The sequence below is a fragment of the Apis dorsata genome, unplaced genomic scaffold, assembly GCF_000469605.1.
Source record: "Apis dorsata unplaced genomic scaffold, Apis dorsata 1.3 scaffold_196, whole genome shotgun sequence".
Lineage (NCBI taxonomy): Eukaryota > Metazoa > Arthropoda > Insecta > Hymenoptera > Apidae > Apis > Apis dorsata.
In genome coordinates this window covers 6,058-24,927 of record NW_006263480.1, presented here as the reverse complement: position 1 = coordinate 24,927, position 18,870 = coordinate 6,058, and the positions used below count along the sequence as shown (strand labels likewise).

Genomic DNA, 18,870 nt, shown 5'->3' with positions numbered 1-18,870 from the left:
GTCTAACGATTGAATAAGTTAAATAAAAATATAAAATGAAATAGAAATGAATAAATGTAACAGAATTTGAATTTAAATAGTTTTATTCTTTTCATTTAGATTGATAAAAATCTATGTTGAAAGACAATTTTTTCCAAGATATTTCTTTTTATAAATAAATAATATGTGATCTCTCTTCCTTGTCATAATTATAAAAAAATGCATTTTTAATAAAATTAAATATATATATTATACGATTTATAGTAACCGTGTATGTCGAAAATTTACAGAGAAATTTATCTAACCCGAAAATCCTGATTTTAATGAAAGTTTGTGTACATGTAGAGTATAATGGATTACACGTGGAACAACTTTTTTTCGGCGGAAAAATATTTTTGAGAGGATGAAATCAAAGTTTTCAAAGTTTCGTTTTTTTTTAACATCACATTATTAATAACTCTATTATAGAGTTACGTTTAAAATAAGAGCAAAATAAAGTAAAAGTTTAAATTATGAAATTTTCAAAAATTAATACTTTATCATTCTTGTTCGTGGACAAGATTCTCAGGCAAAATTGTATTATAAAACTTGACAAAATGTTAAAACTTTGGAGGATTGATTTCAAAAAGATTGTTTCATGTATATAAATCATAATAAATGTTTTATATACACATAAATTTACATTAGAATTAAAATTTTTATATGAATTTCCTTGTACAAGAATTTTTGTCTCTTAATTTATAAATTTCTTTTTTATTTCTATTGGATAAAATTTTTAAAATTATTTTTTGGAAAAATATTATCATCAACAAAAATATTTAAAAATAGAAATAATAAAATATATTTATATAATGAAAGAATTATAAGTCATTTCCATTTATTGTGTTTCTATATGGACTTTACATTGAAATTAATAAATCTTGAAATTTTTCATTATAACATTGTCCACATAAATAATTGAAAATAAAACAGATTTTTAGATTCCTTAAGACTTGGATTATCCATTATATATCTAAAAATTAACAGATCACTTCCAAATAGTATTCTCTTTAATTTTAAATAAACAGCAAGGTGGAATCATTATTTAAAATTAATAAATAGTTTGTATCATTCATTGCCAATTGCCTCGAAACTTATAATATGGACCAATACCAACTAGTCTATTCATTCTCTTTATTCTTCTTAGTTTCTTGTTACATTATTGTATTTGCTTTTCATTTTCCATCTTTACTTTTCATTTCTCTCTCTAAACCATTTCCTTTTTCTTCCTGTTTATCCTCTTCAATATTTATACTACTGAAAATAAAGAGAGATATTACAATTTGTCACAGCAAAAATATAAATTATTTGATATTACTGTGACGTCAAGATCAATCGCATATCCATTTCCATTTTCTATCTCGATTGACTTTATCGTTTTCTATACATCTTAATTTTTTATCTTTTTTCATTTCATCGATTCGCATTAAATAATCCACTTTTCCACCGCTTACCTTCGATCGAATGTATTCTTTCGCATTCGTCCCGTTTGCACGAAATATTTTCATTTTGACGGCTTCAACGACGTATATTTTGTTTAACGCCCGTTTCTTAAGCGCGTGCATTTCTCTATCTGCCAGACAAACCTGTGCCACTCACTGGCGCATTTTCAGACCGCTAATGCATCCCTCAGATGCCTCGCCACCTACCTTGCAAACGGCACACAAATGCTCTTCGAGCACCACCATCTTCTCCGAAAGAGAAGAAGGGAAAGGGAAAGAGAAAGGATGAGGAGGATAGAAGCGATTCTGGTTTGCCTGTTCTAGATTGCTTCTGTAAATACCAGCCTCGGATCTCCGAGCAGACCTGTCTACGTTTCTACTTCCACCGTTTGCCGATTTGAGAATCTCTCTTTCCTTCGATGGTTTATCGAAGACACTGATTAAAAACCTTCGATTAGATCCTCTCGAAAGTTCAGATATCTGATACGAGACGATCATAACTCGTTAATCATTCGTTCTTCTTAAAAATGTTTTCACTGAATTGCACGTTGAATTGTTGATTCCAATTTTGGAATAATTTCTGGAACGGAGAAAGATTTGTTTCGTTCCAAATCGATCGAAGATTTATCCATTTGCTCGAATCAATTGGAGAAAATGGAAAACATGCAAAAAAAGAATGCGAAAAGCGAAATGAAGGACAAGAAGAGTCATAGAGGATACGAAAACTTGTTAACTCAAATCCCAAAGTAGCATGGGCGCTAATGTAATATACATTCATGAGGGCCAAATCAACCTTTCCCATTGTCCAACAAAATTTGCCAGAGAACACAATGAAGGCTATTCTATCTAATGCTATCTATCTGCTTCATCTGCTTGCATCCTTTTCACTAACTTTATTCTCAGGCTTTATCTCTTCCTCTCTACTTTTCCTCCCTATTTCCAGTATGGTCTTCAATGGACATACGTTAACTCGGAATACCTTGTAGATTTATTTGCAACATATAATTGGTCAATTTCTCTTGAGACTCTTGTCGACTAAAGCTTCATACTTCTGGTTTGCTTTAATTGTATTTGGTGCAAGGTGAAAATATCATCAGGATATATAATTAGATTATTAATATTCAAATTAATTATATTATAATTATTTAATTATTATTATTATTAATATTAGAATTATATAATTAAAACATATTTATAATTCGTATTTACATAAATTTGTATGGTAATGTCTATTATATTTTGATGACTTCTGTATTCTGTAAAGTATTATACCGTTTATACAAATAGAGAAAAGAATAGTAATATTATACTTCAATTTTATATTTCTTTTTAAAATCTAATTCGTAATTTAAACTATTATTTAAAATATAGACAATTATATGTAAGAAAAAATGGAAATAAAAAAAATTGAATTGAATTTAATGTTTAACCATTATTAAAATAATTCATTTTAACTTTTAAATTTCTAATAAAAATGAATTAATATGAGAAATTAAATTAAAATATTTTTATTATTTAAAGAAAAAAAACATTATTTTGCACGATGTACACTCGTTTTATACATTTTATTATATTGTACATTAGTGTTTTCAAAAATTTTATAAAAGAATTTCAATTACTGAAATATCAGAAAATGAAGCTCATCATAACTATTCTTTACTTATTTATTTCTAATTCAAAGCAATTGCAATTTAGGAATGCATGTTTATGCTTCTAAGTTGTAATCTTTAGGGATTATATTATTCTTCATTATAGAAGATATATCAGTGTGCATAGTTTCAGAAACTTTGAATTTAATTCAATAATATAAAAGATTAGATAAACTTACAATATAAATATTGTGCATACTTTATAATAATATATCCCAACATATAAGCTTTTAATTTAGAAGTATTTCTTAACAAAAAATCTTGAAAAAAATTGATAGATTATATTATGTTTATTATTAATGTCAATTATGCTCCAATGTTATTCTATGTAATGTAAGTATATTTAAATAATTAACAGATAAAATATATTACATTATTTTCTGCTAGATGCCTTTATTATAAATATGAAAATCACTAACTTAACAATTTTTCTTTACTTTCTTCGTTCTGATTTCTGACTATTCATTATTTTATTGATGAAATCACTAACAGATGAACAATACCATATTTTTCTTTTCTTCAATACCATATTTCTTCTCTTCTTTCCTTTCATTATACCTTCACAATAAGATGATATATAGATCTAAAAAACAAGGATAAATTCATTTGAAAATGCTTGAACCATAAATCTATATCGATTCCATTGATGATATCCGATATTTACCAATGGAGAAACATTCGCCGTTTATTTTTCTCTTATTTTCTAGCTGTTCTTGCGTCTAGACTCATTCGATCGAGAAGTTAAGCCCATTGATCACGCGTTCAATTACTCAACTCCAGCTTTTCAAGCACTTAAGGACAAACATCCCCTTACATTTGTTACTACTCTATATTCTCCTTATTGTATATTCTTTGTTTCGTTACGTCAATAAGATGATTTCGAGGAAATTTCTCGAATCTTTCGTAAATCCAGCAATAAACTATTAATGAATATCAATTACGTAAATCTTTTTTAATAAAATTATTAATTATTAATCTTTACAAAATCTTTGGATATTAAAATTTTTGAGCACGAGCATAATTATTAATAATAGTTAATAAAAATCATTTTTAAAAAAAAAGAAATCAATTATAGAACAATTTAGCAAACGAAACGTTTTTCTTTCTGATTATACACGAAGAAACATAAAAGACAAATAAAATGTGATATTTTTGTAATGAAAAATAAATTTGTTACAGTCTCGAGAATTGATCTGTACGTAAACCCAGTCGACGTTACGGGATTGATTCTTCTTCCTCCTCCTCTTCTTCCTTCTCTTTTTAAGGAAAAGTTCCAGCTAACGGCACTGGCTTCCCTCCGGGAGTTTTATTACGGTGGAGACGCGCTTATCCCAGCCACAGATTCGCGCCAACATATCCTCGGCTGTCGATAAGTCTATAGTCGTGCGAGAAAAAAGGAAGATGGTGGGAGAAAAACAAGTAGAAATAACCGAAAAGAGCGGTAAGAACGATTTCACATCGAATATTTATATTTCTTTCTTTTCACCATCTAAAAATTGGACGAGAAGGATAATAAAAAAGGCCTATTAGTATTAATAATTATATCGTTTCCAATTAAACAATATAAAACGTGACGTCCTCAAAGAGAGAGGATCGATAGATGACGAGCTAATGGAGAAGGCATGAACCTTGGTGAATGGTGGAAGACACCGTGTACACATAAAAAAAAGGAAAAGAAGAATGTCGAATAATGTCGAAAAGAAGAAAACACCGGCTACTTTAAATGACGAGGTAAAGACAAAGAGGATGCAACCCCAAAAAAGGAGAGAATACCTCTCGTGCCAGAGATAGAGACGCCAGAGAGCTGCTTAGCCTGGAATTCCGTTGATGGATGGAATTCACTTCGTGCCGACGAGTAAGTATAATAGAAGTGAAGTTGGGCCTCGTGATGCCTACTGTTGCTGAATAGAAGCTTCGTTAGGCTTTGTCTAAGCGGAGTGCTGCAGCTTTACCCCTGCCATCCGCAATTTCCACCGCCACGCAACCCTCGCCCTTACCCTTCCAGTTTCCACCTACTTGAATTATTCTCCGCCGCGTCTGTACGAGAGAGGACCACCTCTCTCGCCCGTGCTACGGCCTTAACATTGCGATTTTATACTTGCCAGTCTCTAATTCTACTCCCGTTACCGGTGCCGTTACCAATTCACACCCTCGCGCATCTCCATCCCTTTTTTTTTTTAAATCCTTATCTTTTTCACGTTGCACCAATGATATATATCCAATTTTTTTTTTTTTTTTTTTTTTTATTTCAAAAGAGACGATTCAAAGGCTCAATTGAGTAATTTAATTTCACGATCTTCCAATAGGAATGATTCTCTCTCTTAATGTGTAAAAGAGACTGAAGAATATAAAAGTATGATATTAAGTAAAAAGGTAAGTTCTTTATTTCTTGTACAAAAAAAAAAAGATAAATAAAATATTTTATTACAGTAATATTAAATGTTTATCCATATATAAAATATATAAAAGGTAAATTATAATTTGATTAAAAATTAACTTGTCAATAAATTCATAGGATGAAATGATTATATGAATTTAACGAATTCACGTTTTGACATGTGAACAAGCTAATCTTTCTACACCTGGTGCAAGATTTACGTCACAGTTTAAGCAGTTATATCAAGCCCATTAAAGAAGGATTTGCATACAATTCATAATATAGCAACTATACTGCATTATGCATAAAAAGGATTCTCTGATCAAATTTATTGTTGAATCTATATTTATTGTTGAATTTTTTAATATATTTTATATTCGAAATCAATCATTATAGTAAAATAATAAGATCATTATCATTATGTCATGTACAAAAAAAATAATGCAAAAATAAAATTAAGATTAATGTTTTAAATTTATTTTAAACATTTCTTAACACCAAAATTTATTGCTCATATAGAACTTATTTTTATTTAAACTCCTCGTATTAAATTTTTATTAAAGCTACATGCGTGAAATCATAATTTCATGTTAATTTTTTATTACATTATATTTACTTTAATTTGATATCTACTTTATCTTATTAAACTAAACTACATTATCGTTTTATGTACAAGTGGTTAATATATTCAAGGAACACTTTTGGTGCTCGATTTCAGACCAAAATAAACGTAAAAATTGGTATACAAAAATATCATTTAAGATTCATTATTAAGTTATTAAAATTTGCGTTAGAAGAAGCGAGATAAAAAGAAAGTGAAATCGCTCTATTCCCGTCTTCATTTAACGCGAATTTAAATTACTTCTAATTTAATAAGTTTCAACCGACATTTTTATATATTATATATATTTTTATATTTATTTTAGAATCAATACCTTGTAAATACAAAGATAGCATAAGGAAAAATTATTATAATATGTATTAACAATGAGAGAAAAAGATGACATTCGCCATCTTAATCCGATCTTTACTAATCCATAATGTAAGGGAAAAAAATAATAATAATAATATCATTATTATTTATTTGAAAATTAAGCAATGAGGAGGTAATAAGTCGATGGTTATGAGTCAACGACACTTCCGTTGTCTGATAAGTTTTCGGTAAGTACCGGAAGCTTCGGGTTGAAACTACGACGGTGATGTATTCGAGTTCGGTTACGCCGAGACAGTTGTTCGGTGTAGTTTCCCGACGATGTTGCAACTAGAGAGAACCTCTCTGATAGTTCCTACCGCCTTAATGCAGTTCTCTGTACAGTAGCGATGCAGTCGCACAACAATAAATCTTCTACCTTCGACCATTTTGCATTTATATATTTATCTTTATTAGCCTTATTAAATTTGTTTCCTATCATCCTGATTATGTTACGATGTTCTAACATTTATTCTTCATCTATAAATCAGTATTATTTAATACAAATTGTGTAGAACAATGAATAAATAAATTTCCCTGCTTGAATTTATTAGAGCTTCTTATGAAATATTAATTGTTAACGTAAAGCAGAATCAAATTGAAAACTTCTATATAATTTTTATTGCACAGTTATAAAACGCATATTTATTATAATATTATAATGGATACAATGAAGAACAAATTAAAAAAAATAACTTCCAATTAATGAAATCTATTTTTTACATTTCGAAAATATACTAAGACATTGGCAAATTATAACAGTCAATCTAATATAATAAAAAAAAATATATATTTAAAATAAATTTCAATAAAATTTCAATATTTATCAAATACACGTAATAATATTATATTTTACTATTATATATATTATAATTTTATTTCTAATCAAGGCAATTATTTTATTAGACTTTTATTTAAATAATCAAAAAAATCTATTCATTAAATATTTGAGATGTCTTAAAGATGATCATTTAAGACTGAATATTTTACATCATTATCTTAAAATAAAATTTAAAAGATGTCATGAATTTGAATTTAAAAATTTCTCATATGCAAATAATTATTACTTGACATTGCTAATGATATACAATATTTTAAAAATTTCAATTCAGAAGGTTAATTTTAAAAATATCCGATACGAGACGTTTGTATTTTGTTCACATTGAAGATTTAAAGTTGATGTCCTTGTTTAAAATATGTATTATAAGAAACTAAAATAACTTCCAGCTCACCAAATAAAGTGGATGAATAAAAGAACAATGACTCAGAATATAACGAACATAAACAAATAAATACTGTCATAAACTTTGTAATGCTGACATATATTGATAATATAAAGCATTTAAAAAGAAAGAACTATTATTATATTGTATAATGATATCATAAATTTGAGTTATCTTTTTTGTACAATGGAGAAAACTATTTTAAAGTCTGTAATATGAATATTAAACTTTATCTACAAATTTCTGTTACATATGCATAACCTTTAGAAATATGCATAATCGATTATGGCCTTAACCTAAATTCCATATCATTTTTAATTGTTTGTTTTCGATATTTTGTTTATTTTGTTACGATATTTTGTGAAATTTCAAATTTTTTAAATATAATTGAAATTATATTTTCCGAATTATACTAGTTAACAAAATAATTATGTTGCATTGTTTATCAATTCATTCTAATTATATAAAATTTAAAAAATTGATATCTCGCTTTTATAAATTTTAGAGAATCTTATTTTCAATTCTACTATGATTTTCTTTTTTCTCGTATCCAATATGAGAATAGGTATAAGGCAATATTAAAGTTCACATAAGACTATCTAGCACGACACATACCTGTACATAAACTATAAATACGAAGCTAGGTGGTAAAGACCGTAGGATGTTGGTAACCGGTGGAAAAAGGATGATAGAAGCTTGCGCATGCGCTCTAGTAGTGTGCTTAAATACACACACGAAACACGACACACGATGGTTTCATGCATATAACGTTGCGCGTATATTTGGATGGTGCACAGGATTTTAGTATGCAGAACAGGGTGCCTTTAATGCTAAAATATCGCTGCGAACACCGCAACGTCGTCTTCTCATCTTTCCAGCCGCCAAAATTTCATAGCCTTTTATGACGACACTACTATGTGCTTCAACCAAAATCTGCGCTCCATCAAGCACACCAAAACGGTACGTGACATGAAATATATCAATAATATTTCACTAATTTGTTATAAGATCTTCTCTTTTTCAAGATTATCATCTATATAAATAATATAATCTCAATAAAATTCAGAATCTTTTTTGTGTATGCATATGTAAGTATTATATACATATATACATATATATTGTATATATAATACAAACATATATATATATATATATATCAATTTCTTTTTATATTGGATTATAGATTAATATCTCAATATCGAAAATAAAAAAATATTAAAATTAATTTTTCTAAATTATAAATATTATATAATTATATAGACTTCAAGAAATTGACTGAATGATACCAGCCAGCTGCCAGCTCTGTATTAAAGGAATCCTTGCATTCCTGCTTTTAATCCCCTTTCAACGGCAGTCAGCTTGTTTTTCCAAGCATCCGCTTCCAGATGCTTTACCGAACTCCCTCGCTTCTCGTTTTCGTCGTTGTTTTGTCTCCTAGCAGCATGCACCGTTTGTCGGTTGATTCACGCCTGGATGAACACCCACGAATTTTAACCCTCTTCTCCACCTTTCTATCGTTCAATCTTTTCATCCAAATCAGTTTATCTCTCTTTTCTTTTCTTTTTCCCTATCCCTTTCGTTTCTCTAGTGATTGATGAAACAGTATCAATTGTATTGTTTGTTTGTTTATTTCTGGAATATACTCAACAAATATAAATACAAAAATAAATTCAAATAATTTAAATAAAATAATTTAAATATTTATATTACATATTTTTATATTTTATAAGAAAATAAAATAAGTTTTAACAACGTTAAATTAGGATTAAAAAATAAATGATTTCATTTTATTCAAAAATTTTTTTATGTATTATACGAAACGACTTCATTATACTATACATATATGTATATATATATCTTTCTATCTTCATTGATTATTATTATATTATTATTATTATAATATTATTATATATAATTATGATTATTATTATATTGTGATAAATGTGTGTAATTACAAATAAACAAATAAACATTATCTAAGTATACATTTTAATATTAAAGAATTTAATATTATATTAGAAAATTACGACTAAATAAATTAAAGATTCATGTTTATGATTTAAAAAAATGTAATGCAATGAATAATCGAAATAGTTTTTATCGATTCAATATTTAGAAAATTTTTTTTTTCTTCACTAAAAAAGAAATCTTTGAAACAAAGTCTATCAAAGAAATAGAGAAACTTGAAGCGGCCGATAAAGAATAGACCGAAGTTCAGTCGATTTCTTGGAATTTTCATTAAAGAGCAAATCGTTTCTCTCTCTTTCCGCTTACTAAACCTCGGCTACCTTTTTTTTTCTTTCATTAACGGCACGAGCTACTCTGCAATTTCCTTAGATAGACAATAAGCACGGCTGAGAAAAAGAAAGACGAAACGAGAGTTGGTGCAGAAAGAGTCACTGCCGCCTTTCATAAAATCCAATTTAAGAACTGCTTCTGATCTCCGTCGTTCGTCCTTATTCTACAGATAGTAATAAAGAGCCACTGAGATCTCTTCTTTATATACTTGCAAGTAAACTGCAGTTAATCTGACGATTATTACTTCATGTCCTCATATTGGTGTTATAAAAATTCACAATATTGAAAAACATCATTTATACAGATAAATCGATTGAAATATTATTAAATCAATATCTCTATACTTGCACTTCATATTAAAAATAATATTTTTTCATATTTCTTTTCTTTCATTTATACTATTATAATGTAAATTTATATTATTAAAACATACAATATTGTTTAACTTTAATATCTTTTTTAGTATGTTAATTTTTCATCAAGTAATTATTATTTTAAAAAATCACGAATATTTATATTGTGTCATGTTGAAGTATTATGACAAGGCTCTACATCATTTATAATATTACGATAATCATTCCATAACTTTTTGAAACACACAGTTCCACCGCCTCGTGAATATTGTGTATCCTAAACAGGAAAACATTTTTAATATTTATAATTTGTATATTTATATTTTATTTATTTTTAGATAAAAAAATCTTTTTTGATTATAAAACTTACAGCTCTATTAATATCACCAATGCAAACCCAATGATTGTTAGATTTTTTAGTGGCTGTTATTGCCCATTTTGAATGATCGTGACTGCTATTATAATCTATATTCACTGTTTCGAATTTAAGACTTTTAACATTATAAATTCTGAAAGATTAATGAATTTATGAAATGGAAAATAATTTAAAATGAAGGAACAAAGATTAAAATATGATATAACCTACTTTCTACGAGTACAAACTGTAGGTAACTTTCCTCGACTATTCAACCATGACTGGACATATAAATCTGCTTGTAATTGTGGTGCTACAAAATCGCCATACAAATCTGAAATTTAATTAAATTTATTTACATTAAATAATGTAAATATAATATTATATAAAAAAAACAATATGTACGTATAATATAATTTTATATATAATATAAATAATTATTATCTACAATTACTTACCTTTTCCCCATTTACCACTCTTAGCAAACGAAATGAATTCAAGATCTCCTAAAGATTTTATAATGGCTTTATGAGTATATGGAGGATTTTTAAAATGTTTTTGATTGGTTGCATTCTTCAATACTGGATATTTTTTACCAAGAGTTTTGGGAATATTTTTTGCATATACTGCTATTTCATTATATATTAATTGTTCTCCAACAACATCGAACTGATCATTCCCAAGGGAAATACATAAAAAGCTCTGTCCGTATAAAGTTCCACTTTCTGGATAACTATATTTGCCATCGATAGTTATATTTTCCCTTCTTAATGGTCGAGTTTGCATACCTTCTATAGGAACTGGAGGAAAATTTGGAACACTGTGAATTAACCAAAATCCTTGATCACTGTTTATCATCACTACACCTTTAGTATGACCATAATTCCATGCATAAGATGCATTTGGCGGACTATCGTTATATAAATTCCATAAATTATCCTTTTCGTTTTCCTATATAATTATTATATAGGATTATATTATTATATCCATTAAATTATTCTTTTTACTATATATATAACATTAATTTATTCTTAAATTATTTTATTTATTCTTAAAATTTTTTTCTTATTTTTTTTTTAATGATATATTATATTTAAATCAATGATTTCCTTTTTTATACATTTTTATACATTTACTTTATATTTTTAATAAAATAAATATATTTTATTTTTAAAAATTATATATAATTTAGCGAAAATTTAAAAATCTATCACATTAGATCATAAATCATTAATATGTATTACATTCCCACATAGTTATAAAATAAAAAAATAATGAAATTTTCATTAAAAAATTTGTATATAAATAATTGCAAATAAAATTCTTAAAAATCTTTTATCTCTTTAAAAATTATTTTTCGATTTCTTTAAGACTTCGCAATTCATAAATTGAAAATTCAAATTAGAACATAATAAATTATAATAAAATGAAATTTTATTTTTCGCCATCTTTAAATTATTATATAATAATTGAATTCTAATTAAAGTAGTTCTATTCTATAGTATTAGATTTCTATTAAATCTAATCAATAATTAGTATTTGCTAAATGCTTACACGATTGTAAAGAGGCGCTAATGTAATTCCAGGCATAGAATTACTCGAACCGATAGGCCTAGTGGACAATTGCCAGCCTAATCTAATGGTTACATTTGTTATGTACAAATAAGCGAAACCTTCTCTAATTAAAGGATTGCTACTTGTTTGAATTTTTGGTAACTTATAAAGCACATACCTAAAATAATAAGTATTATTTTAAATTTATAATTAAATTATATTTTGTATTATTTATTAATTAATTAAGAGATATATATTATAAATCTTATACAAAATTAATTTTAATTTTATTTTAATATAATTTTAATTAAAGATAAGATAAATTAATAATTTAAAAAATATTTACCAATCTACAGGTAAATTATTTTCATCTTTACATTGTAATTTATTGTAAAGGTTTCCATGTGTGACATTACATACAATTAATAATGCAATCACGTAAAATAAAACCTGCATCTTTTCGGTATTCTAAAAATTTAAAATAGAAAAAAAAAAGAAATAAAATGGAAGGGAAGAATATTAAAAAATTATATTTAAAATTCTATTCAAAAATAATTATCGTTTCATAAATTTTTCGTTCAGATCATTTAATATTTTTAAATCATTATGTTATATAAAAAATTTTATATTATATTTATATTATATACGAATCATAATATCATCATTAATCTTAATTAATCAAATACTATATTTTTATATTTAGATTTAGATTTATTTATATAAAAATATAAACAAATTATTCGCTTTAATAATTTATATTGAATATACAAAATAATTTATTTAATATTGACTAACAATTAAGTTGACTGTTCATTCGTGTTTATTATGATTTATCTCATATTTGAAAAAGTGTTCTATCTATTATTTTATAAGTTTTCCTATAATATATACAAAAAAAAATTAAGAAGGTGCATATGATAATACATAAGTATTAAGAAATTGAAGTTAAAATTTTTATTTCAAATTTAATTGAAAATTTTAGAATTGAACAAAGAATTGGAAAATTTATTATGTATTTTTAATACACAAATAAAAAATATAGATAGAAAATTAATCGAAGAAAAAACAAAAGTCAAGTGTCAAAACCAACAAAATATTGAATATTGTTTAAAATATATAAAATAAAATAATTTATCATTTTTGGTCAGATTTATTAAATTTCAATGACAGTCATACATTAATTTACAATATATTTTGTTTCTTTTTATGTAATAACATAATAAATTGTTGCATTAAACTTACTTATTTAATTTAATTTATTAATTACACATAAATACAGTCCAAATGAAAAATTGTATAAAGACAAACAATAGGAAAGATATGTTAAAAATATTATTCACGAAATAAAATCATCGTATTTTTTCAATCAATCTGAGTCAAGTTTTCAAACAAGATCAGTTTAAGATTACAATATAAATCGATAAATTTGTTTTAAAATGAAATGTAACATAAAAATTCCATAAAGAATGATCTTGAAAATTTTTGTTTTTATTATTAATAATATCAATATTGCAACTTTGTCTTAAAAACTTTTTGATACAATGATGACAAATAATGAAAATATTTAAATATCCTATTTTTCGTGATTCATTTTGTATACTATAATTATAAGAAAAAAATATGAACATAAATTATTTTTACATATATTGAAATATTTTATATTTGAATATTATCTAAATAATTATTATACATTGTTTTAAACAACCATACAAATTTATTTTCTATCCATAAAAAGATATAATTTATATAAAATGTCAGAAATCCGCAATTCGAAACAATAAACATGATATATTCGCGACAATAATATTTTATTTATTATGTAAATACTTTATTTGTATACAAATTTTTGGATATAGATTTTGAAAATTGACGGAGAGAATCATGAACATTTTATATTATATTATATTGATAAAATTAATTAAATATTCAAATATATTATATTAATAAAATTAATTATTTAAATATATTATATTGATAAAATTAAAATATTTTCAAAATATCTTTTTTATTCATATAATATCTTTTTATCATATATATCTTTTTATATAGTAATATTTATCATATAAATAATTTGTATATGTATAAATAAACACAATATTCTTAAATATAAAATTTACCGTAACAAATTTACCATAATTTATTGTATTATTAATTAATATAAAATACAATACCATTCAATAGCTCTTAAATAGTAACACTACTGTCATTATGATCGACACACTGCATTAAAGTAACTATAAGAATGTGCTACGAACGGTAAATATATGAATGTATATGTTTATATATATGAAACTTCACTTTACGTCATCGAGGTTTATTTATCCTATTGGCTGAGAGATCAGTACGTTTTAAATAGTATTATAATACTAATTTATATATTAATGTATAGTATAAATAAAATTCTTAAAATTAGTAATTTTTATTTTTATTCATACAAAATATTAATACTTAATAAAATTAAAATACATATAATTTATAAAATTTTTGAAATAACAACTAAATATTTATATATCACTATTTCAATAACAATATCATTCTTTAAATAAATTATTACAAGTTTTATATTCTTTTAAAAAATATATTTATGAATTTCTTACTTTAAATAATTTAAAATGTTTTTATTTAATTCTTCTTCTATTTAAATTCTTATAATATACTTATAATAAAATATAAATGAATACTACATTTTAGTAAAAAAATAAAAAGATAAAAATCCTGTTGCTAAAATCAATTTGTTTCAATTTTCAAACTTTTGAATATAATATTAATTTATCTAAACATATAGCTCCATCTATGATTGAATACATGAAGCAAATATTATATTGAGATTTATAATATGATCGACTGCAGTGAAGTAGCAATATGGCGATCATAAGTTGCAGCGGGCTGAACGTCATAATATTACAATGAGAAAACAAGGCATATCGTGTAAAGTAATAACCACGTATTAAAGTTATAATTTGGTCAAATGCTTTCTTAGCAATGACACTGCCAATAAACCATTTTAAACGGTACTATAGATTCCGTTGAGATATCTTTAAGAACCGACACGGAACAATAATGAATTCCTTTATAGAACTGGTTACAGAATATTCTTAACACTGACAGAAGAACGAAGAAACAATTTATAAATTCTTCGTTGAATGGAGGTATATTTTTAAAAATATTATTTATTTTAATGTTATATTTTATTATGTTTTTTCATTCTAATGCATTTTATGCAATACACATTCAATTCTGATAGTTTTATCTATTAAAATTATACTTTTAGATATGATTTCAATTTATTTTTTTTATTATTTGTTAAAGTATATCTTTGTATATTAGTATATTAAAGTTTATCTTTGTATATTATCTTTCGTAATATTTTTTATAATTATTATTTTTACAGTTTCATAATATAAGAAAATACATCTATAAAATCTTTATGGCCTAATGTATTATAGATTGAAAGAGTTCTTATTATAAACTTTTAATATTTTGTATTAAACCAAACATATAAAAATGAACAGAATAGAAAGCAGTTCAGATAATGGAAGTGGTTGGCATGAATGTGTTAAATGGTTAACAAGATGTGGAGCTTTAAGAGCAGATCATAAAGCAAATTGGCCAGAGGCTACTGCAGTGGATTTAGCATATACATTAAGAGATGGTGTGCTGCTATGTAATCTTTTAAATACAGTGGATCCCGGTTGTATAGATATGAAAGATGTAAACCAAAAACCACAGATGGCACAATTTTTATGTCTAAGAAATATAAAAGTATTTTTATCAGCATGTTCAACTATATTTGGATTAACTGATTCTGAACTTTTTGAACCTTCTATGTTATTTGATCTGTCAGATTTTCTTCGTGTATTACGTACTTTATCAGCTTTATCAAATTGTCCTCGTTTAAGACGCAAAGGTATACTGTAAGTAATTTGTTACCATACAATTTTTTATTCATAAATTATATTATGTTAATAAACAAATTTTAAAAAAATATATTTATTACAGTGGATTTTCTATAAGTCATGGTAGATCACAAGAGGATATTTATAAAGATTTACAAAGTGCTGGTGCAGGGTAAGCATTTAAACTTCTAAATTTTGTAAATTCTAAATTATATTTTGCTCCTGAAGTACAAACAAAATATTTTCTTAAACACGATAGTTTTTTATAAAGCTATGATAAAAATTGATAAGAAAAAATTATTTATGATATTTATAATAACTGTATCAATGGGTTTAGTCCCACAACAGGAGTGGGGACATTTACCATGAAACCTAAGGTTATGGATGTAGATGAATCTCAAGTATATCAGGAATTACTCTGTTTCTCGAGTAATTCTCAACACGACTGGCCTTCCACAGAGAAGGTATCTGTCGTTTGCAACTTAAATGTTTAAAGATTTGCAGTTAAAGTACCAACCATCACTGTATTCAATTAAAAGACAATTTTTACATGTATTTATTTAATAAATTATTTATAAATTTTTATTCAAAGATTAATCAGTACAGTGATACTGGCACTAATTTAAATTTTATTCTACATTTGTTCTAAAATTCTATATGCTAAATTATATTTATTGTTTGTAATGAAATCTATAGTTGCTGCAAATAGTTTAAGTTTGCAAGAAATTTTATTTTTTTCATGCATGAATAGTGCATGGCTGTTCATATTTTTATGCTAAAGCCGTGAAGATGAAGATCGTCGTAGGAGATTTAGAAGGCGAGAGGGAAATGAAGCAGGTGGAGGAGGCGACAATGAAGATCCCGTTGAAGAAGAAGATGGATATGGAGCATACTGCAGCCATGCTCAAAGTGAAGAAATCTACCAGGACCTTTGTAGTCTACATTTGCCACCTCCTCCATCTGTTGCACAGGTCGTTAAATATTTATATTTTTTATATACAGGCAATCATCAAAAATTCATTTTAATATTATAAATTATAGCTAATAATTAATTTTGTTATGCTTCATGGTATTTCACATTTCACATTATTGTATTTGTTACAAAAAAAAATTTTTAATCAATTTTTATCAAACAGGATGGAGCAATTTCTGGAGGTGAAAAAAGGGATTATGTAATTCAAGAACTTGTTGAGACAGAACGCAATTATTCGGATGTTCTTAATAGTTTACTTAAACATTTTGCTAGACCTCTTTCTTCGTTACTGCGACCTGAAGATTCTACACGTATTTTTTTTGGCATAAAAGAACTCGCAGAAATTCATGCCGGTTTTCATAGTCAACTTCGAAAAGCAAGGACCGGTGCTGCTTTAGCGCAAGTTTTTCTCGATTGGCGAGAAAAATTTCTTATTTATGGCGATTATTGCGCAAATCTTACTCTTGCTCAAAACACATTGCAAGAAGCATGTGCGCGTAATGAATTAGTTAACCAAGAAGTTATTGTATGTTTTAAAATATTTATTCTTAATTATTATTAATACGATATTCTAATAAACTTAATGAAAGTGATAATTGCAGAGATGTCAACAAGAAGCAAATAATGGGAAATTCAAATTGCGGGATATTTTATCTGTTCCAATGCAAAGAGTATTAAAATATCACTTATTGCTTGATAAATTAGTAGAAGAAACTCCTTGTGATTGGTTGGAAGATAGACGTCAACTTGCAAAAGCTAGAGAAGTAATGGTTGACATAGCACAATATATCAATGAGGTAAAACGTGATTCAGACACGTTGGACATTATAAGAGATATTCAAGCATCGATAATTGATTGGGATGTACCAGAAGATACGCAATTAAAAGACTTTGGACGATTACTTAGGGATGGAGAACTCAAGGTAGTAAATTTGTTTGATAATAAATAATTTAAATATTATTTATAAAAATTAACGAAATATTACTATCGCATTTCAGGTAAAAGCTCATGGTGATCAACGATTAAAAGCGCGTTATGTATTTGTTTTCGAACAAGTAGTATTAATTTGTAAAGCAGGCAGAGGAGAACAATATTGTTATCGTGAAACCTTACGTCTTGATGATTATCGATTAGAAGATCACACAGGAAGGCGAACTCTTGGCAGAGATTCTCGATGGTCCTATCAATGGCTGCTGGTTCATAAACAAGAATATACTGCATATACTTTGCATGCAAGAACCGAAGAACAAAAACAAATGTGGATGAAAGCATTACAAGATGCAATGGATAATGTTAATCCTGCCGCGTGTCGCAATACAAATCATAAGTTTAAGCTTACAACATTTAACACTCCACGTAGTTGTCAAAGATGTGGCAAATTTTTAAAGGGCCGAATTTTTCAGGTACAATGTTATAAAATTATTAAATATTGTAACATAAATTTATTATTAAATTATTTATTTAAATAGGGATATCGATGTGAAGCCTGTTGTTATGCTGTACACAAACAATGCATTGCACATTCAGGTCGGTGTATGCCAATACCGCCTCCGCCTCCACCTCCACCATCCTTATCATGTGAACGTGCTCTCTCTGTGAAATTATGGTTTGTAGGAGAAATGGGACGTGATACAGCATCAAATAAATTAGAACCTCGTGAAGATGGTACCTATATGTTGCGAGTACGGCCTGCAGGACAACCTCGTTTGAAGCATGAAACTAATTACGCTCTAAGTATCAAGTAAGAGTTTTATGTAAATA

At 26.2% G+C, this 18,870-nt stretch overlaps 2 protein-coding genes and 2 long non-coding RNA genes across 7 annotated transcripts in view; 1 reads left to right on the top strand and 3 right to left on the bottom strand.

Moving 5' to 3' along the window:
- Positions 1-3,622: 3,622 nt before the first annotated feature.
- Positions 3,623-4,013, bottom strand: LOC102681985. Its single transcript, XR_421632.2, has 2 exons — positions 3,774-4,013; positions 3,623-3,692 (listed from the first exon to the last, which is right to left on the bottom strand). It is a non-coding gene; the product is annotated as an uncharacterized LOC102681985 (long non-coding RNA).
- A 2,348-nt stretch (positions 4,014-6,361) lies between these two features.
- On the bottom strand, positions 6,362-9,326 carry LOC116185502. Its single transcript, XR_004150346.1, has 2 exons — positions 8,966-9,326; positions 6,362-6,936 (listed from the first exon to the last, which is right to left on the bottom strand). It is a non-coding gene; the product is annotated as an uncharacterized LOC116185502 (long non-coding RNA).
- A 642-nt stretch (positions 9,327-9,968) lies between these two features.
- Positions 9,969-14,489, bottom strand: LOC102681239 (plancitoxin-1). The gene is made up of 7 exons (XM_006614706.2): positions 14,411-14,489; positions 12,586-12,707; positions 12,240-12,417; positions 11,144-11,636; positions 10,917-11,019; positions 10,701-10,839; positions 9,969-10,607 (listed from the first exon to the last, which is right to left on the bottom strand). The coding sequence occupies exons 1-7, from the start codon at positions 14,411-14,413 to the stop codon at positions 10,500-10,502; spliced, it is 1,146 nt and encodes a 381-aa protein (XP_006614769.1). The 5' UTR covers positions 14,414-14,489; the 3' UTR covers positions 9,969-10,499.
- A 579-nt stretch (positions 14,490-15,068) lies between these two features.
- The window catches only part of LOC102681555 (protein vav), a 5,173-nt gene continuing 1,371 nt past the window's right edge, over positions 15,069-18,870 (top strand). The window contains exons 1-9 of one of the 4 annotated variants that reach the window (XM_031509976.1): positions 15,069-15,388; positions 15,631-16,153; positions 16,239-16,307; positions 16,473-16,588; positions 16,890-17,068; positions 17,272-17,634; positions 17,711-18,031; positions 18,108-18,512; positions 18,579-18,850. In XM_031509976.1, coding sequence (XP_031365836.1) covers positions 15,744-16,153; positions 16,239-16,307; positions 16,473-16,588; positions 16,890-17,068; positions 17,272-17,634; positions 17,711-18,031; positions 18,108-18,512; positions 18,579-18,850 — 2,135 coding nt within the window. In that variant the 5' untranslated portion in view covers positions 15,069-15,388; positions 15,631-15,743. Of the gene's footprint in view, positions 15,389-15,630; positions 16,154-16,238; positions 16,308-16,472; positions 16,600-16,889; positions 17,107-17,271; positions 17,635-17,710; positions 18,032-18,107; positions 18,513-18,578; positions 18,851-18,870 lie in introns of those variants that run through there. The other 3 variants (XM_006614708.1, XM_006614709.1, XM_006614710.2) reach the window with 3 other exon arrangements.